Source organism: Hippocampus guttulatus, chromosome 9 (genome assembly GCF_054856545.1).
Source record: "Hippocampus guttulatus isolate MCC_2025c chromosome 9, RoL_Hgut_1.0, whole genome shotgun sequence".
NCBI lineage: Eukaryota > Metazoa > Chordata > Actinopteri > Syngnathiformes > Syngnathidae > Hippocampus > Hippocampus guttulatus.
Genome location: NC_141269.1, coordinates 13,135,330 through 13,159,888, shown reverse-complemented (window position 1 = coordinate 13,159,888; position 24,559 = coordinate 13,135,330). Strand labels below are relative to the sequence as shown.

The 24,559-nt window shown below is 39.9% G+C and overlaps 1 protein-coding gene across 2 annotated transcripts in view; it reads left to right on the top strand.

Annotated features, from left to right (window-relative positions):
• ctnna2 (catenin (cadherin-associated protein), alpha 2) overlaps nucleotides 1–24,559 on the top strand; it is a 238,571-nt gene that overhangs the window by 135,017 nt on the left and 78,995 nt on the right. For both annotated transcript variants that reach the window (XM_086120279.1, XM_086120280.1), the window contains 2 exons: nucleotides 11,440–11,520; nucleotides 21,352–21,504. In XM_086120279.1, coding sequence (XP_085976405.1) covers nucleotides 11,440–11,520; nucleotides 21,352–21,504 — 234 coding nt within the window. The remainder of the gene's footprint in view (nucleotides 1–11,439; nucleotides 11,521–21,351; nucleotides 21,505–24,559) is intronic.

Here is a 24,559-nt window from a genome sequence, read left to right as displayed (position 1 = left end):
GTACAGTTTTAAAATGCTTCTTTCGGCCCTCCATAAATCCCATCTGCAAGTGCCATCGGTGAATTGTACATGAAATGCACTTTGCCTGACAATAATAATAATAATAATAATAATAATAATAATAATAAAGGCTATATCGCAACCGCTCTGTGCATTAACCCAAAAAGTATACTGCTAGCATGCACAGAGATACACAAATATTTGTTGGGGTTTTTTTTTTCCTCTCCACCCCTCGCGATCAACTTGGGACCAATCCGCGAGCTACCTGTCGATCGTGATCGACGTAATGGCCACCCCTGTGCTAGAGTCATCGTGTTTTAATTTGCTGTTTGATTTTAGACTGGTGCCAGTCTGACTTGAAGATGATTTCTCTAATTATCCTGAATAGAGCCACCACAACTCATTGCCCACCAATGCTAGCAACTTGACTCGTCATTGTACAGGTTTACAGAAACACATCTTTCTTCTAAGCCTTTGTGATCTATGTGCATTTTCCTGTTACACGCTGTAATGATCTAAGGAAATATGCAGTGGCGATATACAGTACGAAGGCCTTTTTTTAATGCTAGCCTTATATCTTTTTTTGGAGGCGAAATGTAGGAGATACAGAATGTAATGGAACCAAAGTGTGTCTAGCTCTTGTGTGTGAATAGCTTGTATTCCTGACAGTCGGTTCATGCTTGTGGCGCTGCAATTGTGCACTTCTCACAGTTTGGTTAAGAGCTCAAACAGTGAGCTCGTTTTGACAGTTAAGATCAGGGAGTGCAGACACCATCAGGCATGTTGGGATCAGGGCTGAAGTAGGTGTCTGTATTTTATGTCTGGGTTTTCTTTCGTACGCTACACTTTATTTTTTACATTTTATTTTTATTTTATTTATTTATTTATTTATTTCAGATGCAGTGGAAGTACCAGTGTTGATTACTTTCACAATACAGTTTGAATAACTGGAATTTATGAACTCATGCACAGAGGACATCCAAAACTACAATTCCACAATAGAATAGATGATATCTGTGCGCCAGAAAGTGAGCTCCTTACAATCTTCAAGAAAACCCTTTTTTTTTTCTTGACAAAAGCAGAGCTTCGTTAAGTCTGCACGAAAGGTCGTCAGCACCAAGCTAGGTTGCCTTATCTCGACAAATTACTCAACTCAATTCAACTCAGCTTTACTGAGAGATTGCAGCAACCACAGCTGTAACAAATTCTGTTCAAAAGACTGAATATTAAACAAAAACTTTGAGAACTAATTATGAATTCCAATATAATAACAATAATAATAATAACAAATAAAACAAATTAATACAATACAGTGCATCTTCGTTTCTATTGTGCTTTCACTTAGAGTATTAAATACATACAAATGTTCTTATTAAATATACAAAAACGGCTCCCTACACATTTGGCATAGACTCCTGTGTTTCAATGTCCAGAGTTGTTTTCTCTCTTGTTCCACATTCAACCTTTGTGAAGTTGTTCATTGATGAGAAAGAGGAACAATATTGAAGCCTCCAGTGAACAGTATGGGGGCAGTGAGATATTGAAATTGTAATCCCGCAATCACAGTGTGTACGCCGTTGCTTCCATTGACTGCCGAACTTTGAATGTAAACAAATGATGACAATCATCTAACACGGGATAGTTTGCCTGTTGGCCAGTAACACACATGGTGAAGGAATTGTCTTTCATTTAGTCCTCTATCTTGTTTCACTTTTCTTTTTCTTTACTGAACCTCTGGACAAGTTCACCTGGAAAATTTCAAATGTCCTGATCCTGTTGCTCCAATTAAAATTACTTGCTGACCAAAAACACCTCGGATGTGCACTAGGAGCATAATTACTTTGAAATCAAAATGCAGGAAAGCAGAGCGTAAGTCGAATAGACCTAAACTTTGTTCACTTTGACCTGTTACAATGTTTTGGTAATTTTAACATTTTCGTATACAACACTTTTCTTGAATCATTAGTAACATTCTCTACAATGCACGCACTATATTTGCTGTGATTGATAAACTCACTAGTCACTCAAATCAAAAGCGCCATAACTCATCTGAACAGATAAATGCGATGTATTTGCTTGCTATTTATGTAAAAAAGTACAATCTATCAGGTGAAACATCGGCACAAATCAGCAAAACATAAAATGATGCTACACTCAAAGTCACTCAGGAATAACTCAATTACAAAGTCAGAATTTAATACAGCAATTTAAAAAAAAAAGTATTTCGCTCAGCAACTAAAATTAGTGATTGGAAAATGAAGCTTCAAGATGCTTTATGAACCAGTTGTTTTATTTATTTATTTATTTTGACTCCTCTAACTGGTACTGCTGGTTTGAATGAATAAAGGGGTTTAAGTAATGGGAAGTCAGCATGCTTCTGTGTTCACTGAAGTATAGCAAACATATATATATATATATATATATATATATATATATATATATATATATATATATATATATATATATATATATATATATATATATATATATATATATATATATGCGCCTATGACTCGATGCCACATACATGGATCACTGAATGCTTGGAGTTGTATAAGGTGAACAGGACCCTAAGAGCCTTCGTTGCGAACTCGATGAGGATGTGGAAAACCACACTTGAAGCCAATGGCAAGCCACTTACCCAAGTGTCCATCAAACGTGGCATATACCAAGGTGATGCACTCTCCCCACTGCTGTTCTGCATAGGACTGAACCCCCTAAGCCAAGTAATCACCAAGACAGGCTATGGATACTGCCTCAGAAATGGAGCTACAATCAGTCACCTCCTCTACATGGATGACATAAAGCTGTATGCTAAGAGCGAAAGGGACATAGACTCCCTGATCCACACAACCAGGATCTACAGCAGCGACATCGGGATGTCATTCGGGCTTAAGAAATGTAGTCGGATGGTGACTAAGAGAGGAAAGGTAGTCCGCACTGAAGGGCTCTCACTCCCTGAAGGAACAATAGCAGACATTGAGGACAGCTACAAGTACCTCGGTACACCACAAGCCAATGGCAACCTCGAACTGGCAACAAGGAAAGCGGCTATGGCCAAATACCTCCAGCGAGTGAGGCAAGTCCTAAGAAGCCAGCTCAATGGCAAGAATAAGACCCGGGCAATAAACAGCTATGCCCTGCCAGTGATCAGATACCCTGCAGGAATAATAAGGTGGCCAAAGGAAGAGATTCAGACCACGGACGTTAAGACCCGAAAGCTCCTAACCATGCTTGGAGGGTTCCATCCCAAATCCAGCACCCTGAGACTGTACACAAGCCGAAAGGAAGGAGGCCGGGGACTCGTGAGTGTAAGAGCCACTGTCCAGGATGAAACATCCAAGCTCCATGAATACATCAAGGAGAAGGCTCCAACGGATGACGTACTCAGAGAATGTCTCAGACAATGGGGAACAGAAGATGAGGCGCTGGAAGAAGGACCATCATGGGAGGACAAGCCCCTACACGGGATGTACCACCGGACCATAACTGAAGTGGCCGATCTCAAGAAGTCCTATCAGTGGCTAGAGAGGGCTGGCCTGAAGGACAGCACAGAGGCACTCATCCTGGCTGCTCAGGAGCAGGCCCTGAGCACCAGAGCCATTGAGGCCCAGATATACCACACCAGACAAGACCCAAGGTGTAGGTTGTGCAAAGAGGCACCTGAGACGATCCAACACATAACTGCAGGGTGTAAGATGCTGGCAGGGAAAGCCTACATGGAATGCCATAACCAGGTGGCTGGCATAGTCTACCGAAACATCTGTGCGGAGTATGGACTGGAAACCCCAAGGTCAAAATGGGAAACACCTCCGAAGGTGGAGGAGAATGACAGAGCGAAGATCCTGTGGGACTTCCAGATCCAGACTGACAAGATGGTAATGGCGAACCAACCAGATATCGTGATCATGGATAAAGGGCGGATGAAAGCCGTTGTAGTGGATGTAGCCGTCCCAAGTGATGGAAACATCAGAAAGAAGGAACACGAGAAACTCGAGAAATACCAAGGGCTCAGAGAGGAGCTGGAGAGAGCCTGGAAGGTAAAGGTGACAGTCCTGCCCGTGGTGGTCGGCGCACTCGGGGCAGTGACCCCCAAACTAGATGAGTGGTTGCAACAGATCCCGGGAACAACATCGGACATCTCAGTCCAGAAATGTGCAGTGCTGGGAACAGCAAGGATACTGCGCAGAACCCTCAAGCTTCCTGGCCTCTGGTAGAGGACCCGAGCTGAATGAGGGACAGACACCACCCGAGGGGGGGGTGAGATGAGGAATTTTATATATACACACACACACTTCACTCAGGTGAGCTTCCTCAACCCCTAAAAGTAGCTGCCGTCCGGCCACTTATGAGCCCAGATTTTATAAAAAGTGTTTTTTAATCAACTCAGCACCTCAAATGGACTCTTTGATAAATTTCAATCATGTTTCCGACCTCATCACAGTACAGAAATAGGTCTTATAAAGTATTACATGATGTAAGATTGAACACTGATGGGGAGGTGTCAGTGCGTGTCTTATTGGATCTCAGTGCAGCATTTGATTCTGCTGACCATGATATACTGTTGCACAGGTTGGAAACCTGGGTAGACCAATCTGAAAATGGTTCACTTCCTACTTGGAGGAAAGGAGTTATTTTGTGAACATTGGAAATTTCAAGTCTTTCATGGCTTCAGCTGTTTGTTTGTAGATGCTTTTAGGTGTTGTGCATTTGGGTGTGTGAAGCACATTGAGTTGGCTTGTTTATAAAGTATGCTTACTGTACATCTGTCTCTCATCCCTCTCCATATCTCCCCCGGTATGTAGTTCTGGAGCAGATGCAAATGTAGCTCAGAAACATTTTTAAAAGTTGAACAAATTTGCAATTCCCCATATTTATGGAAGAGTCTGTTGATGACTTGGAATGTTCCATGGTATACATAGTTTTTGCCCTTATCTTCACAATCTGTCATTGTTTATGCACAATATATTATGAGGTGGTTCATTTCAGCACTGCACATTTTCTATTCACATGTCTTGGCTGTGTGCTTCATGAATACCACAAATAATTCATGAGGCACAAAATGTGCCTACCCTCCCACCGCCCCTCCTGCTTGATCTTGATTGTGCTATTTTAAATTTGGAGTCAGAAAAGCCAGTGAACAGATATTATTTGAGGAGTGCAGAGATGGTGACAACAGACAACAATAGGTCAGTTATTAAGGTTACTAACCCTTTGCAGTCAAAACCTCACAATGAATACCTGCTTGTGCCCCTGCCTGTCCTCAAAGAAATCCCTCAGTTCATGTCCCTTGTTTGTTCCGATCCACTGTTCACCGAGATTGGAATGATGCAACAGAAGGAAGACAGAATTGTGATGAAATAGGTCTCCTGGCATTAAGAACAGATCCAGAATTTGGATTGACTGATTCCTTGTTGGATCCATCACCCGTGATGTTCCACTTGAAACTAAAACAGCACTTCCTTCAAAGGAAATAAAATGCAACTCATCCCACCCCCAACGGCACGTGCATGAGCCGAGACAACGTACGGGTGATAAATAGCCTTTCTTCCTTTCTGCAGTCTAACGAAAGTACATCAATGATACTCAGACCCTCTTCTCACCCCATTGACTCTTTTTCTCTTTACCACACTTTTGCTCTTACAGATATCACACCACTCTCATTTTCTCACCCTCTTCACTCCATACCCAACTTCCCCCTCCCTCCGCCCCTCATGTATCTTCTCCCCAGCTCCTCTTCTTTCAGTCCCTCCCTCGCAAACTACTTGCTATTCAGTTCAGGGAGACTGTAGGCAGCGACACTCTCGCTGGCCATGCTGCTGTTGCTGCAGGACGAGACTTTTTTTTTCATAATTCATCCTCTGCGTTTGCACTGATAACCGGCCGGGCATTTCCTCCATTCCTCCTTATTCTTTTGAACGTATACACTTAAAACCCTTGACTCTATTCCAGCACACTTAAACACTTCCCTATCTAGGTTATCTCGATGTTGTTTTCGTGGAGCCTGCATCTTACATTCATTCATGCCATTCCACAATTTTCCAGCAAATGTTATGCAAGTGATCCCATCTCTAGAGAGTGTCCAGGGACTTTTTCCTCAGGAAGACTGCAAAGAGATATGTACTCGTGATAGAGAAATGCTTCACTCTGTGCTTCTCACTCACATCAAAGGCCAAAATGGATTCTTAGTGATCCCATAATGACATAAGAAGGATGGCAATTGATGGCCACGCTGAAAATAAAAATAAAATGGAGGTGAGGACTTCTACGTACCTGTTGAAGTTAAACTAGCACTTTACACCATTAGTTTGAAAAACAATGAAATGGGCAATGTTTCGGTATGTCATCATCAACTTTATTTCAAACATCAACAAAAAGTAAATAAGTAGTTCACTGTGCACGTGGGTGTGTATGTGTGCGCACTGTACAATAAAAATACATATATTATGAATATTACACATGCATTATTTTAGAATCACCATAATGAAGCACTTTAATGCAGATTATTTCACTTGCGAAGACTTCTCAACATTTTACAACTTAAAATAAAAAAAAATAAAAAATACCACTTTTTATTTTCCTGGTCACGAATGCAAAGTAACTAACTAAATAATTTGACATGCCAATAAATAATTTAAAAAATAGCATTTTCTACGGTAGAAGGCCTCTATCGCCCACGTAGGCTGCGCCTTCTGATTTTAAACAGTTACTGTGTTCATACTGCATTTCAGCTTTTGTTTACCATGACCGGAACCTATTCATTTCATACATGCGATGAGTCTGATGATAAGCTCCACTTTGGTTCACATCCAAAGCCTGCTTGACTGTAAAGATGCTAATAGCCAATGACAGGCCCACAGTCGAAACACGAGGCTGTGTAATGAGAGGAGTAAGCAAACAGGCATTAGCCATTAAACATACGCAAGTACCAGAAGGCACTCTGGAGCCACCTCGAGCAATGCCATTCTCGACTGCATTAACTCCAAGTGACAGCAGTATTCCAGTCCCAAGTAGCACCGTTATAGATACTTTGGGCAATCATGTGAAAGGGAGGGGGGGGGGGGGGGGATGGCTGCAAATCATTGGATAAGCAACCCATGGGGCTGAGTTCACTCAATCTGTTGAGTTCTTCTGCAATACAAATGTACTGTATGCTGTTAGTGGACCAAAAAAAAGTGGGGTTTTTTTCACATAAACTCATACAATTTAAAGAATTATTCAGTATCACAACTAATGCACATGACTTGTGGTGTCTGATCATTCTAATCATCGTTGTACATTAAAAGACAATATTAATGAGTATTTTTGTTTTAACGGTGTATCTGTGGTGTGTTTATTTTCGGGCCATTAAAAGTGAATGCGACTTTTGGGGTGTTGAAGTCCTTTTTTTCAACATATTAAATCCCCCCAAAACAATAATATAGCCCCAAGTAGGTATTTTGTTTTTGGTAGTGTTGCGTAATCAAGCTCCCTGGACCACTGCTGTGCCTCCTTAATGTCCACTTAATGAGAACACGTCAAAACATAGCCATCCATGGCGCTGCAGTCCAGGGAGCTCAGCGTATCTTAATGAGCATCTAGCTTCCTACTATCTGCTGGTAAACCTGACCAACATGTTAGCACTATTATCAAACGCCACCCCAGGCTCACACAAACACTTCCTCACCCCCTCGTTATCAGCGTGGCTTCCTTTTAAAGTGTTCCGCAGACAGTGTAACCACATTGGACGGTAATTGTACCTCTCACTCCTGCCTAATTGAATTGACAAGAAGCCGGAATTGATATCATTTAACACATTGATCTTAGGAGACAATGAGACAAAATACCCCTTGTCCTCCCCCACCTGTCTACTGCTTTGCCTCTGATTTAACTGCCCATTCCTTTGATTTGCCATGTTATTGCCTATGAGCCACCAGATTTATCCTGCCCGTCCTCTGTTTTATCGTTTCTCTGTCTTGTCACTTTTTTATGGTAATAATTTGTAAGTGCGAAGTTGTGGAGACTGTTATTGAGTGAAAAAATACAACTATTGTTCACATTCCATTTTTTTAAAACTATTTATGTTCTTTTGTGGACATTCTTCTTATTCTTGCTCTCCAATGTGTAGCATGTGTTGGGTATGTTTTTTAATATACCAAAAAAAACCACACACACACATTCACATTTTTGCTGAATTAAACACACTAATTTCACTCAGCAAAGTGAGGTTGTGGTTCCCACACCTCCCCGACAATCATGAGGTTCGTTTGTAGCGTTTGCATTTTCCCCTGTCCTTGTGTGCATTTTCTATGTAATACAACTTTCTCCCACCTTCCAAGAAAATGCAGTTGAGGTTCCGTAAAGACTCCTAATTGTACCTGGGTGTGAATGTCTGTCCAGGATGTCCGCAGCCTTTCACCCAAAAATCAGTTGGTTGGGCTCAAGTTGGCCTATGAACCAAATGTGAATAAGCGGTGCATGCATGGATGCTTTCAATGAATTGTGATGCACCAACACAAACATTTCCTGTTGGAATATGGACAAATGTGGGCAAATTAAATTTGTGGCGACACTTTGCCAGTACGTTGCAGTAAACGCACTGCATCAAGCGACTCAGTTCCCAGCGCGCATTGCGTGGTGCAATACATTTATTCATGACATTTTGAATATGTTCATCAGTAATTGGATGGGTGTCATATTCTAATCTCACATGTTACAGTTATGTACGTGTGTGTGTGTGTGTTTTTTTAAGCAAACCATGACTTTAGGTTGTGTGTGTAAAAAAAAAAACTGACATTCAGGTTTATCCCTCATTTCAATTTGCAATGCTTTGAGCATTACTGCTGAAAGTGATGTATAGAAAGAACTATATGTTGCATGATTGAGGTGCGGAATAAAATAGTAACTGCTCTAAATGGTTAGAGTGCATATTGGTAAGAAACAATTACATGGAAATTTAGAGCGATGGATCAGCCATGAAAGGCTTTGACCTGCGATCACCGATAGTTTAAAAAAAAAATCATCCGATCATGATCCATGGCCGATCGATTGGAGCACCTCTACTATTGTCTGTCTCAACTGTTTGCGGGTAAATTATCTGTCTTCCATTTCCATGCATGCTATTTCTAGGAACTGTCCTGAATGGTCTCCATGGGAGACGACGTACTGTGAGGTGTTCGCATTAAGAATGAGGGCAGTTAGGAATAGATGCTGAGAAACATCATTTGGGCATGCATGATGACTGGGAAGAAAATAACAATCATTAACATCCCAATGTGTGTCAGTCTAAAAGGATTCAATCAATGTCTGTATGGGAGACAATTGAAGCAGCAGCCAACTGTCGTGTCAAGTTTTTATTAGCAGGGTACCCCAGAGCACAATTGCTTACAGGGGACACCTGAATGGCAGTGGAGGAATGCCAACACAAATAAAAATGTAGACGCATAACTAAATATAATGTCAGGAATGTGTTTGTCTGTTCCACTTTATTTGTCACGCACATATGCGTGTCAGCCAAAACTGGTGTATGAATCCTTTTGACTGAGCCAGGCCGAGTGTTATTGTGACACATTGGCTAACCTATGATTCACCATTTTGATCGGCCTTGTTTATAACATTTGTGATGTGGAAATTCATGCGTGGTGTTTTTAATTGGTTGTTTAATGTCTTTTTCAAAATCCCAAACAAGAGAACTCCAACATTTCATTTCCAACAAAGCTGCGTTGTAAAGATCACAAAGATGTCAAATGAGACTTGAGGCAATTTCTAAGAAATTCAAACACCTTCTGAATGCCAGCAGGGTCCTAATAAAACAGGGAGGCAGTACTTTGACATGTTAATCACTTTGACTCAGATGAAATTGTTCACTGCTTTTAAGAAAATGCAAACCGTGGTTGTGAGACATTTAGCAAAAATAATTGTTTCGCCGTGCATGCATTGATGCTGCAAACATTGCCATATAGACTGGCGCTTTTCTGGTTTCCCCAGTTCAATTAAGGTTGCTGATTATGCATTGAATTGTGTGAATACACCATGTATTTCATTATTCAGATTTTATTTTATTAAATTTTTTCTGATGCTGAGCATCTTTAATCCTCTTCATCCCGCTGGTGCCTAAAGGACACATTAGTCTTTTTAGGCAGTAGCAAAATGACTCATTATGTCTTGTCCTTTGCTTTGGCATAGAAGAGCTCAACTATGCATTCACATGGCTACTTGTATTGGTTTGAAACACTGAATACCTAATTCATTTCCTTTACAATTCCAAAGTGCCCACATATGTAGCAATAATAGAATAAATCCAGATGCCGCGTATCTAAGATAGCATCTGGTGGTTTTGTCACTAATCCTGCAATGAATTTGCACAAAATGACTCTGTCCTACATATGATGTCAGAGCCAAATTATTATTTCTTTACCGCAGTTGCGCTTGATGCTTTTGGAGCTAATTCATCATTGGACGCTGCTAGGAGGCATACGCATCCCAGCAAAGGCTTATGAGCTGGTGCTTGCCTTCATGCTATGCAGGGCAAAACTGTAGGATTGTTGCTTAGCAACAAAAAAAAAATTTGTATGCTGGTATTGCTTTGTCGGAAGATCAGTGTTTTTTTTTAAGCTGTTGATCATCTCAGTACCCGTTTTAATGTGCGACAAACACAATGAACATTTTTAATGTTGAATTAACAAAGTCATGAATTCGATGTTAATTGCTTAATAGAACGGTTGTCACAAACCATATGCTTGTATGGGTTTAAAAGCAAATAAAATCGTTGCTTCCATTTTCATAGTGATGAATTAGAATTGTTAAAAATCACTTCCAGATTCAAACAGTTCCCATCATTAACCAGACCTCATGTTTTTAACATTTGTATACTGTATTCTTAACTGGCATGGTAAGCTAATAATAGTAAAAATGTAGTTGGTTTGTGCTGCGGAATTTGGGACTACTTTTTTAAAGGGTTTTGAAGGAGCACAGCGAGGAGATGCCAATGCCACTATTTTCATGATAACAGTTATTGTTAATCGGGAATCATTCTCTCTCTCGAAAGACCACATTCAGAATAGTATTAATCTGATGGCCATTTTTATATACATCCATCACCTTGACCTATTTCCTGATATATTCATTTCTTCAGATTATCTACTCATTAATTCACAAAATAATCGAGTCCGATGCACGTGTGGTTGCACACTCCCTCTTTAAGCCACAAGCAACAATTGGCATGGTGAGGAATTCATCCTCGGGGGAGCTGGCAACAGACAAATTGAAATTTGTCCGTTAGTTTCAGTTGCTAGGTAACATTGGAGAACTGACAAGTCACTCGAAGTTCTTTGATAAAGTGCATTTTCAAAATGCACTGCACTGAAGACATTGCATATATTCTGTTGAGATGTTTAAAACAATAACACTGCATTAATCGTTGCTGCTGGTGTATGATTTATTCATTTGTTTTCTTCACAGACTGGCAGAAAAGAGAAAGGTGATCCACTGAACTCAGCTATTGACAAGATGACCAAGAAGACCAGAGACTTACGTCGGCAGGTTTGTGTTATTTCTTTGATTCTTTAATGTCTTTTTCCAACGAAAATGTTAAATTAACATTCTGTGATGGTCAACATTAAAAAAAAAAATTAAATCCAGTCATGTATTATGAACGTAGGCAATGTCCTTAGTGGTGTCCTACCAGAGAGCAAAATATCATATTACTTTGTCAGAAATTACCTCACAAAAGAAGTTGATCAAACTTATGATTCAAAATAACTAAGCAATGTAATAATTAAAAGTATTTTCAAGATAACCGGGTCCAGATACAAAGTGTAGCTCTTTCACGGCTTGGGGAAATGCCCTTTAAATTAAAAAAAAAAAAAACTGGTAATTTTAATTTGGTATTCTTTACTTCTCCTGACAACTAAAAAAGAGGCTTTGACATATATTTTTTCAGTATTAACTTGCATTAACATCAAGAGAAATGTGAGTTTATTTTTTCGTTTCAGATTAAAAAAGTTGATGTGTTAAAATAAGCATTTTCTTTTGGAAAAAATAGCAATTTCTTTAGATTATATAATTAAAGACAATCCTTAAAATTAACATCTTGGATTCCCAACAGCATAATATCGCAAAATCAATCATTATTCAGCAATGTCACACTCCTATTATTAAGAGCTGTACAGGTGAGGTGATGCAACCTGTGAAAAATATTGATGGCTCGGAAGTGAATACTTCAGGTTCAAAAAATAACATCTTTTGTAACATATAAATGGGTACCACATCCTTGCCAATGTGCACCACAATTTACTCTGCAATTTTCATTCACAGGGCTCCTTTGTTGTCGTATGCAATGCCATTTCAAAAATGATTCGACTCATTTTCTGTTTCGCAGCAGGAATTAAAGTGGCTCGTTGCTTTGTGAGGGGAAAAAAAAGTTGCTAGAAAGGTTTGAAAAGTGAATTAATATAGCAACCAAATCTTAAAGTTGGAAAAACCCATTGCGCCTTTGTCAATCTCCTCTGAGTATATTAATTGCTCAAACCTATGCCATTTTAAAACCTTTAGGCCAGTGGTGTCAAACATATGGCACGTGGGCCGGAACCGTCCCCCAATGAGGTTCGATCAGGCCCGCAGGATCATTTAAAAGTGAAAAAAATGCAAAAAGAGACGGAATGAATATTTTTAATAAGGTGCAAATCTTAAGTAAGGTGGAGTATCCACTAGGGGACACATTGTTTTGATCAGAGAAGAAGAAAACAGAAGAGAAGAAGACAGAGGGCTGAGACAGACCCAACACAGCAGACGCTATCAAGGACATGTGAATACCTTATATTTTACACATTTAATAGGACTCTCCTTAGTTTGTAAGGTGTAGGAAGGGATTACATTTAGATTTTATATGCACATGTGTAAATGTTTTAAAAATTCCTTTCTTTATAAATCTCGTTGAATCTTAAAATGCATGACTATATTTTTCACGACCAATTACTTGTTAAGGTTTTGTGCCTTTGCACAATCAGTGGGATCAGTTGCAATGCATATACAGTATGTGAATGATGAAAGTAAATTGCACATTTGTCTAAGGAAATCTAAGGTGCTTCATGAAATGTTTTGTAAAAGATATGTTCATAAAATATCAACATTTTACTGATGTTCTTGTGCTTCTTTAGACCAAAACAAAGGAGAGACATATTATGTTAGTTACTTATAGCAGAATATGACATAATTTTAATGGTCCGGCCCACTTCACATCTACCGAGGCCTTATGTGGCCCACAATGTGAAATGAGTTTGACACCCCTGATTTAGGCAATCTTCAAGTCATCTTTTAGCATTTTCAGTGCCCATAAAACATTGGGGAAAAAAAGTTTATCACTGCTATTAGAAACACATATGAAGCAATAAAAATCGTTCTCTCCTTTAGTGTGACATTAGTCGGGTTTCCACATACAGGTACCGGTAAATGTTTTTTTTTTCTCATTCTGATTGAAATAATTCCGATTGAAGATCGCTGGTAACCTGCCAACTGTAACATATTAAAAACAAGTTACAGGTACTTTGAAACAAGTCTTCCCTTCACTAATCAGCTCTGGTAAGACGCTGGCATTGTAACGTGCGTCTTTGATGACATTACGTAGTATTTACATCAAGACGCTTGGCTATTCTGACTGAACTGTTTACATGACGCTCGTTCGGTTTGGCTAAAGGTTTATACGACCCCTGTGAATCCGAATGATATTGCATTTGGATTCAGCCTTTTTATTCTGAAGAAGGTGTTTATATGGAGATTGGTCATTCAGATTCATCAGAATACATGCCTCCATGTAAACCAAGCTATTGCTTTCAATACAACTGTCCAACTCCACACCTCTGATCCAACACTATGACACTTCCTTCTGCAAATACCAAAAACAAACCAAAAATAAAAGAAACCAAATTTAACAGGGCGTTGCTTTTTTTTTTTAACCCTGCAGTTTCTGTGCATGTTTATGTGGTTGTGTAATGACTAAAATAAGAACACTTCTATTTTTTAATTGCTTTTTTTTAATCCTGCAGTTTCTGTGCATGTTTACGTGGTTGTGTAATGACTAAAATAAGAACACTTCTATTTTTTATGATTTGAAGCTCGAACCTCATCTCAAGAGAGGGCATGATACACTCCATGTAATGCAAGCCAAGACAAACAAAGAAAGGTAGAAAGAGAAAGCCGAGCATTTGAGTAGTAGATTTATATGACAAGCATTGTATGCCACCTCAAAACTGGGGAGTCACCAGATTCATAAATCAAGCTGTTCTCGCAGCACCAATTTTGGTCCCAACCGAGGCTAAAGATTGTGTCGCAGTGGTTGCTGATCTTTCAGGTTAGGGTCGTGCAGTCAACCTCAGTGCAGCAAGTTGCTCAGCGAATCAGGCCTCTGGTACAGCTCTAATTCTATTTCTCAAATTTGGCGGAAATACTTTGTCCCCCTTTTCTGTGCCATTCATACAGCGACACAAAAAAAAGAATGAGGAGCAATATTGGGTTAAACAGGCAGAGCGAGACTCACTGCCATTTCTTGAGATTTGAAGTAGTACTGCAAAAAAGATTGAGTAGCATTAGCTTGGACATTCTAATCGCATGTAAACATTTGAGTTTGAATCTTGAAATTATCAAAGGAATGACATTTTTTGCTTAGTAATTTATAATGAGATGACAAAGCGCATGCATGTTGAGAGGTAAAATCATCATCTGCTTGAGACTGTAGTCGTGTTCACATCCAAACTGTTGCATTACTTCAGATTTTTAACCCCCCGGAAATGTTTATTGTCATGAATCAGGAAATTGAAGAGAAAGGTGAAAATGACACAAGAAAACGAAGCGGGGACAAGTCATTCTTTTCGACTGTGAACAGCTCCACAGCACATATAATAGAGAAATGGGAACTCACTGCACACGTTCCCTTTTGTCGACATTCTATTCAAAATGTTTCTTTGAGAACAGGTCGGCTTATATTTGAACTGAGCGTCAAGTTTTTTCTTCTTTTTTCCACCCCTCCTCCGCTTCACAGACATTTACAGTTTGCTCCTGAACTGAACTTGGGTGTCATGCTACATTCGCTCTACTCGAACAGAAGAGTTGTGAATGTGTCCTCTGCAACTTTTGAAGACTAGGGAATTATTCCAGATGGGAAACTATAACTTCCTTCCTCCCAGGGGGCCATTTGATGAGCTGGCAGGCAGTACTCATTTTAAACAGGATGTTCTATTGACTCCAAAGTTGGCTTGACAGAACGGGTCCAAAGCACCTATCGAGGCATTACAAAGAGCTATGATATTGTACTACACCGCATCAGGTGTCATTTTGCTTGATCGAAGGACAGGGCCTTCCATTGGGGAGGAGCTTGCCTGCTTTGTGGGCATTTTAAGCAAATCGGTCTCTATTGTTAAGAGGCAGGATCAATGAGCAGACAAGCACACATGCCAGTCTGTATTGTGGAAATGAAAGCAGGTTGGAGCAAACACTCTGATGACACCAGCAATGTGCAGCATTGTTTTCTATGGCTTTCTGTGGTGAGTACAAGAGAATATTACCGTATTGGCCTGAATATAAGACGGCCCTGATTATAAGACAACCCCCTCTTTTTCAAGACTCAAGTTTGAAAAAAGACTTTTTGAACACCAAATTAATTTTTATACAGAAAATAATTACAGTACATCTGAAACAAATGATTATAACAAAATATTTGAGAGAAAATGCATGTTCTTTTGCCTCATTCAAATCTAAAGTGCAATCACATTTGTAAATGAATGGCTTCTGTTTTTTTAAATGTAAATTACATCATAACTACTCTTCAGCTGCCGGTTAACCTGGCCGATCTTCGACCCACTTTTCTCCAAATTGTCACTACCTTTCTCCAATTTCTGTTATCTCTTCTATTATTTTCTTCTCTTTTCCTTCTTACCGCTATTTTTTATTTTTCTTCTTCGTGGTACTGCTATTTTTACTTTTATTCTTCGTGGCAGGGGTTCACTTTGGCCTGGGGAGTCAAGTTCAGCATTCGCTTCAATGATATCTGGCGGCATCTAGCGTCGTGAATGGGTATAATGTCTAGACCCCTGAATATAAGACGACCCCCACTTGTTCAGTCTTATTTCATATCCGGGCCAATACGGTAAGCGTTTTGTTACTCACTGTGTACTCCGCGCATGTCAACCTTGTATGCACCACTGCCAAATCCATGTCTTCAGAGTGAAATATAGCTAGATATTCTAAATATGGCAGCAAGGGGGGAATACTGGCAAAGAGTCCACAGTGTACCTCTTGCACAAAGTCAGATTTGGGTGAGCTCTTGCTGACCTGCCACCCTCATAAGGACAAACAGTTTAGACAATGGATGGACTGATAGACAATTTATTTTGTATTTTATTATTACCGTATTTTCCGCACTATAAGGCGCACCGAAAAGTCTTCAATTTTCTCTCACGGTGCGCCTTGTGTATGGTCATTACGGTAATATGTCGACCCCAAGATGGCTCCTTGCTGGAGACATGCTTACAATGTTATAACTAGCTGTTGGTTCAGTGAACTTTGTCGCTGCTTTATTAAATAAGTTTTTGTTGCAGCTCCGAAAAAAGGAGAGCTGTGGTGTTGTTTTTTTTAAAACGCACACTTTATGAATTTTTTTTCACAGTCTCAAGAAATACAGTTACGTCTGTCCGTCTCCGTGCCTTTTCTTCTTCCTTCGACTCGAGAGGCGTTCATGGCCCTTCGCGACCCTTGTGAGGATAAAGCGGATCGGAACATGGATAGATGGATGGATTATTATTATTATTATTATTATTATTATTAATGTATGTTTGATTGTAATGCAGTTGTCAGCACGTCTGACTAACCGTCACTACATTTGGGCTGAAATTATTGCCATTTGTTTGGAATTTGCAAATTATCTCTGTGGGTTTCCTTTGACTGCTCCTGCATCTCTCACTCCCCTCCGCCCCTTGCCCAAGGTCAGTTGTATTCGGCTCCACCTCACCCAGTTTGTTCAATGTTTTATTGTATGTCAGATATATAAACTTCTGAGCTGTTCTGAACTTACTTCTTAGTGCCAGTGTTCTACTGAGTGAAATAATGCTGCCTGGAGAAGGTCGGTTCAATTCCCCATCACTGATGTGTGTTGTTCTTTAGCCTGCAAACTTGTTGATCCTAAATCAACAATGGCATTGTTGGTTGCAGTGCGTATTTGCTTCATTTGCTTTAAGAAGTGATTATTCAATGCAATGATGACACAACCAATGTCATTGAGTTACTCAAATATTATGCCCATACCAAGTTTCCATGTTGTGTTTGTATACAGTACACTGAAGTGTCTGTGGATTGCATTTACAGTCAACACTTGAACTTCATGCTTTGGAAGTATTATATTCCTACACTTGCTGATATTTGACGTGCAGGAATATGTTTAACTGTCAGGCTTGCTGAGAGATTTGCTGTTCGGAAGAGATGACGATTTAGCTGTGACTGCTGTTGGCTGCAAGCAAAATATATGCACTAAAATGAGTTACGTTTTAAATCCAAACTTTGATTTTGCCTTCAAAACCGCACCTGTAATCCTAAGTGCAGAGGAGGGCAATTTATGTTTGCAAGGGTGAAACGAGAGTGTGCAACGTGTCTGGCCTTAAGTATGGACAAGGATGGATTTGTACCATGGAAAAAAGAGTGAGTGTTCAAAATGGCTTGCTGCTTTAATTGGCATGCATTTAGTAACCAAGCTGAATAAGTTGTTTGAAATGAGCCATGTGTTTTAGCCCTTATCATTCTGTGCGTAATGAATGCATCTGTCAAGTCATCTCTGTAGGCCCTATTGACTGATGGCTAATTCTAGGATTCCCCATGGCATGACAGCCTCACATGTTGTTTGGCTCCCTTTTTTTGCCCTCCTCAATGGGATGTTGAAATCATTTCCATTTTTGCCATTAGTTTGTTGATGGGTACATCTGTTCCTAATTGTTATGGGTTGTCAAGTTAAGGCAGAACAGCTGCCACAGAGTACAAATTCAAGATTTAGAGGGAAAAATGTTGTTTAGTATCCAGAAGTTCTTTGAGTTCTCAAGTGAAATTTGCAAGATTTCATTGAAGATCTTGACAAATGATGTAGCAATGCCGTCTTGAAGCCATATATTGAGCGTTTTTTTTCTCACAATTCAACATGGCCCCCTTGTGCTTTAAGTATGTGTCTGACATTTCGTCAAAATACTCTAAAATCGCAACACAGTTTAAAACACAACTTTTTTTAACCTGCTAATTAGAAGAGGCAGTTCTGTCTCGGGTAAAATTAGCCACTGCCCACCTCAGATTCATCTACTGTGGGGCATTTACTGACTTTTTATTGCTATGATTACCGAGGGTAGAGCTTGGGTTGTTTAAGTGGGAACTACTACCTACAGTACTAGCTACCAGTTACTACTACTACTACTAGCCCATCGTGTGAAGAAAAAAGCGAAACCCCAGAAGACAGTAAATGCATCTGTTGTGTTTTTACTTGTGGGCGCAGCACTTCATCGACAAGCTCTGCATGTGGACAAAAGCAAACACCCCACTCTCCCATGTAGACAACACACACACACACACACACACACACACACACACACACATATATATATATATATATATATATATATATATATATATATAAAGAGAGAGAGAGACTTTCAAATTGCTTCCATTGTTGTCTAAAGTGATTGACGCCTAATTCTACGGTAGGCGTATGATTTTTAGACCCCTGATGATCAATTACTCAGCCTTAATAGTTTTCCTCTCCTCTTCTTTAATGCCAGACTCGCTAATAGATATCTTCTGTGAGAGTTATTACTTGATTTTTGATTTGCTCAGGCTGTTTCCTCTCAGCCGTGACTCCAGCCCGTCATGCCGTGATTGCTTTTGACATTTTAATAACATACTGTTCCTATGCTGACCCCAAGGTATCCGACACAATGTGTTCTGAATCACAAGAACGGTAAACATAAACCACAGTGCAACTGTAAACAGTCAGAAATCCTGATATCCGTGTTCTCTTACAAAGCCTTGTCAAGATTCATGTTTTTACCTTAAGATGGAATTGAATTCAATAAAAGAACTACTCGATTTCTCACAGTCAATTAACAGAGGGAGTTCAATAATCACAGAATTGGATTGGATACAACTTTATTGTCAAATGTGCTGTATGTGTAACATACACATGTTGTATGTGTAACATACAGCACAGATGAAAATTGTGGACAAATAATGAAAGAAAAGTAGAGTACATTAACATGTATCAATACTAACAATGATGATTAGGAATTTGAATATTTACTGAAGTCGCTTGTGCTGGGCAAATGAATTTCTTTTCCTCGTGTTGTTCCATTACAAGTTAAAGGATTGTTATTATTGTTGTTGTTGTTGCTTTTAGTCATTCATCAATATGATATAATTGTTGAATTGGTGTGAACCTATAGCATCAAGATAGTAAATGCATGTTGTCTATTGCCCAAAATACTTCCTTTGTCAAACATGAAATTTATTCGTCAGAAATGGTCATAGCTAAATTCTATGCTGCACTGTTACTCCAGTGATAGTCCTGGCAAGGTATTACCAGAAAAGACAACGACCATCAGGCGGCTAGTGGACATTTTCCACTCAAAAGCCCCGAATAATAATGCCACACCTTTGCCTTTTGCAAACATGGTGTAGAGATGATGCAGCAAATGTGAGATTTATATCTGCCCACATTCCACATCCCTTCCACCAGATGACTGGATAGCAATGATGCACAACAGTAGTAATGCACTGAAACATACGCAACACTCACCATACCAATGGGCCAAAGAATATAAACCACAATGTTCTGTACCTGGCATTGCGGCTCTTTAAATCACTGATCCGGGATTATACTACTTTTCTTGATAAAGTGGTGCTTAGATAGTACATTACATTGGCTTCAGGTTGTTTACAGCTTGAGCAGCCATGTCATGTCCACTAGAGTAAACTTAATCTAGACTCACCAGAGGTCCTAATGATGGATTATCTTGTTTTAAAAGAAGACATTTACTTTAATTTATTTCCCTCTGTGGAGTAAAAAAAAATAACTGTCATTTTTCCAAGTGACTTGCAAGTTTTTTTTTTTATTAGCTTATCACTGACATCTGTTTACTCTATCTCAGCTCACTCTTCATTTCTCAGATAGCAGTGTTTACTATCAAGCTTATTATATAGTATAAGGCAAATGTTTGAGGCAGTAGTAATTTAGTTGTTTGTGGTTTTGTCATGGCGGCTCGGTAGTCCAGTGGTTAGCACATCGACTTCACAGTGCAGAGGTACCGGGTTCAATTCCAGCTCCGGCCTCCCTGTGTGGAGTTTGCATGTTCTCCCCGGGCCTGTGTGGGTTTTCTCCGGGTGCTCCGGTTTCCTCCCACGTTCAAAAAACATGCAAGGCAGGCTGATTGAACTCACTAAATTGTCCCTAGGTGTGAGTGTGAGCGCGCGTGGTTGTTCGTCTCTGTGTGCCCTACGATTGGCTGGCAACCTACTGCCCGAAGACAGCTGGTATAGGCTCCAGCACCCCCCGCGACCCTAGTGAGGATTAAGCGGTTCGGAAAATGGATGGATGGGCGGTTTTGTCATATTGTCAATGTCATTTGGAAGAGTACAGACTTCTGTCAAGCATAAACCAAGATATATGAAGTAGTGTAGTTTATATTTGTGTATCTGTTTGTTAACTGGACTGTCTACTTTCTGGTCGATGGATGAGGCAATGGACAGTTCCACTGATGCCATAGTTGAAAATGATTATGTGTATCTGCATTTTTTATTTTGTCAAAATGACATATTCTGTGATGTCTAAATTCAGGTATTGTGTGAAATTACATTTTCATCAAAAACTGTTTTAAAATGCCAGTTGTCACACTCCATCCGCTAAAAATATGCATCGTATGCGTGTGTAGTAAATTGTTGTTTTTGCTGTTTCCCTCTCCCGTGTCCTAGTAGGGGTCTTACATGAGTGAGCCCATCCCTCTATAAGATAAAGCACCTGTCTGTCATACTTTCTGTACTGTTCCCACCAGCATTTCATCAGACATCCCAGTGCGTACCACAGGGGTCCATTTACTTTCTCATGAAACAACCGGTCCCTTGCCACTTGGCTACAAAATGATTCCAAAAACAAAAAATGTGTCTTACCGTCGTAAAAAATTCCTTATGGGAAAAATTATGCTATGTAAGCACTCTGCACTTCAACCAAATAAGAGTTACTTTCCACATTTTCATTCACTCTCTCTCTGTCTCTCTCTCTCTCTCATTCCAGTATGAAGTTAATGAATGAATATTCTGATCTGACCCCCCTCCCCTTACCTCATCTGTATTCTATTCCAGCTGAGAAAGGCGGTGATGGACCACATCTCAGACTCATTCCTGGAGACCAATGTCCCTCTGTTGGTGCTCATCGAAGCGGCCAAGAGTGGAAATGAGAAGGAGGTCAAGGAGTATGCCCAGGTGTTTCGTGAACATGCCAACAAGCTTGTGGAGGTCAGTCATAAATTATATATGCACATGCTCTCTATCTCCCCTTCAAACACACATACACACACACACACACATTCTTATTCACCATGAGATGTAGAATTTGCAAATATAGAATCAAGCAGGTCAGGGCATATGGGATACAATTATGATTTTAACCAACGGAAGGCAATTCAAACTAGACCCAATAAATTTGAACGGAAAGAAACTGAAGACATTAGGCATCCTGACTTGTATTAAGTGATGCATGGAGAGGCAGCTGCTAATTTGGAGAACGGTGCAAAGCTTCCACAGCCAGAATAACGTTACTGCTTTCATGTAAGCCTGCAGTCATGAAACAACCGCAAATGGGAGCTTGGATAGTGTTCATGCCACACACAGGTAATAGGTTGGGTAAATGTGCATACATCACTCTCGCCAACACCTTTTGCCATTGGTGCTTCTCTGATGGATATGACATGGTCATGGTAACCGTGCAGCTTGTGACAGTAGCTTTGATTATTTCGAGCCGCAGGAAGTAATATCTACATGTATTTGAGCTCACCGCTGATGTGACAGTCATGTTGACCGATGTTCGAAGTACAATGAAAAGGAATGAACTATTTTTGTGACAGTGTAGTATAAGCTTCTATTCTGGAAATTGGTTTGGCATGCTTTGCAACTCTTGGCACTTTGTGTCTATATGAGCAATGCGATCTGACATGAGAATGGTGCATTTAGTACTTGCATGAATTCTGCTGAATCAAGAGAATTTCAGTAAACTTTACCACTTTTAAAAAGATCTCAAGAATGCTGATATTTGCCAATCTTGATGATTTGATGTCAACTCTCAATGGTAGTGCAGCTCCATTTCCATAATACTTTCTTCAAACAATAGTCAGTGAACTACAATTTCTGGTTAAACGCATCCCTGTATTTTATTTTCAGTTGAATTTACCTGTTAAAGAAACCACAAGTACTTTGTGACTGTGCCGCGTCCGCTCATATTCCTTTTTTTCCCCTTTTTTTCTTTTATGCTTATATAAATGTGAGAGTTAAAATCGAGCTCCAGAAAGGTCCTCAAAAGGTTTTCAAAAGGCTTAAACGTAACTACCGTGTGATAAATGTGTCTGCCTTTGAGTGGGACTTCCCTTTTGTTCTCATGGCCCCTTCAAAGTAACATTTTGCTTTACATACTGTCACTTAAGACGACACCGCTGCTTCCTTTGACTTGAGCCGAGTGATTTGACTGACCTTTTGGTCCACCCTGACTGTTTGCTGATGAGGTAGGTTACCTCACTAATGTCACCCTTAGTGTCTCTCCTTTATGCCAGACCTTCAAACTTAGCTCAACCAAGGACACCAGGGGAGATGAAATCTCCTTCAACATTTTGTTGCATTCTTCAACTCTCATGGTTGGTATTGGACTCTTTTTTTTTTAATGTAAAGCCCTTTGCATCAGGTCCTGTGCTCTCATTTGTATGCTAAAGAGACATTTCCTGTGCAATAGCTTATTCTAAGCATGTGTATTTAGTGTGCTGGCTGATGAGTAGCAGATTACTCTGCCATATCTGTATCTTTACCTTGATCCAAATATAACAATGTTATGGAGGCCGTTTAGATAGGGGCGGGGGTGGGGGGGACACTCAGGGACTAAAGTTTTAAATTCAAACACTGCAAATGAATATGAATATGTTCCCATATATAAATGTAGACATAGGGTATTATTTTTAGTCAGGATGATTTACCAACCGTAGCAGCGATCAACAAGATTACCTTTCTATTCATGTTGTCTTAGTGTCTGAGGTCATTTATTTAAATGCAGATGTGCAGTGCCTTGAAAAAATATTCATTCCCCTTGAAGTCGTTCCACATTTTGCCACCTTAAGAGCACAAACGTTTGTTTGGGTAGTTTTCAAAGTATGAAGCAAATAAAAATGTAAAATGGCGTGCGCATTTCTATTCAGGCCCCTTGCGTAATTATTTTGTTGAGACAGCTTTTGCTGCAATTACTGCCACGTTTTTTTGGGTGGGGGTGGAGGGTTAGTCTCTACCAGCTTTGCACTTGTAGACAATTAACGTTTTGCCCATTCTTATTTGCAAAATATTTTACACTTGGACATATTGGATAAAGTGCATTGCAAACAAACTCAATGAATTTTGACCGCAACATTCAAGCACATCAATATTTTTTTGATCTAGCGCCTTCCACTGTGGCTCTCTCTTCATGTTCAGGGCCATTGCCTTGCTGGAAGAAGAATCTCCTTCCCATTCTCAGGTTTTTTGCATCCTCCAACATATTTTCTTCCAGGGCTAACTCTGACAACCTTCCCTGTTCCGACTGAAGTAAAGCATCTCTACAGCATGATGTTTTCTCTGCCATTTCACGGGGGAGTGTTCAGGCGTGAGCAGTCTTAGGTTTGTAATACACATCACACTTTGCACTTAGACCAAAACAATTCAACTTTGCTCTCATCTTCCACATGTTTGTGGTGCCTTTCTTCCAACAAGTCTTCCATCTTGCCATTCTTCCATAAAGACCAGGTTTGTAGAGTGCATGGTTTCAAGTTGTCCTGTAGACAGATTCTTTGACCTGAACTTTGGATTTCTGCAGCTCCTCCAAGGTGACCATGGGCCTCTTGACTCCTTCTTCTCTCCTCTCTTGTTCTGTCACTTTCAGTGGAGAGCCATGTCTTGATAGGATTGCTGGTGTGTCACATTATTTTATTTTTCCATTTTAGGATGATTGCTTGACCCGCTCTCCTTGAGGTGGTCAAAGCTTGGTTTTCATGATGCTCTTGTTCACTAGAGTTCTCGAACTAACTGCTGAGGCCTTCACAGAACAGGTGTATTTATACTGAGAGTAAATTACTCATAAGTTGACTCTTTTTGAGTGGGAAGACATTTCATCTGTGCTGTATGTTGCACATACAGCACATTTGACAATAAGGTTGGACTTGACTTGACTTGATTTACTAATGAGGTAACATCGAAAGGCAATTGATTGTACAGAATAATATTTAGGGGCATGAGAATGTTGACAAAATATAAAAAGTTTGAGTGATATGAATATGAATGGTAA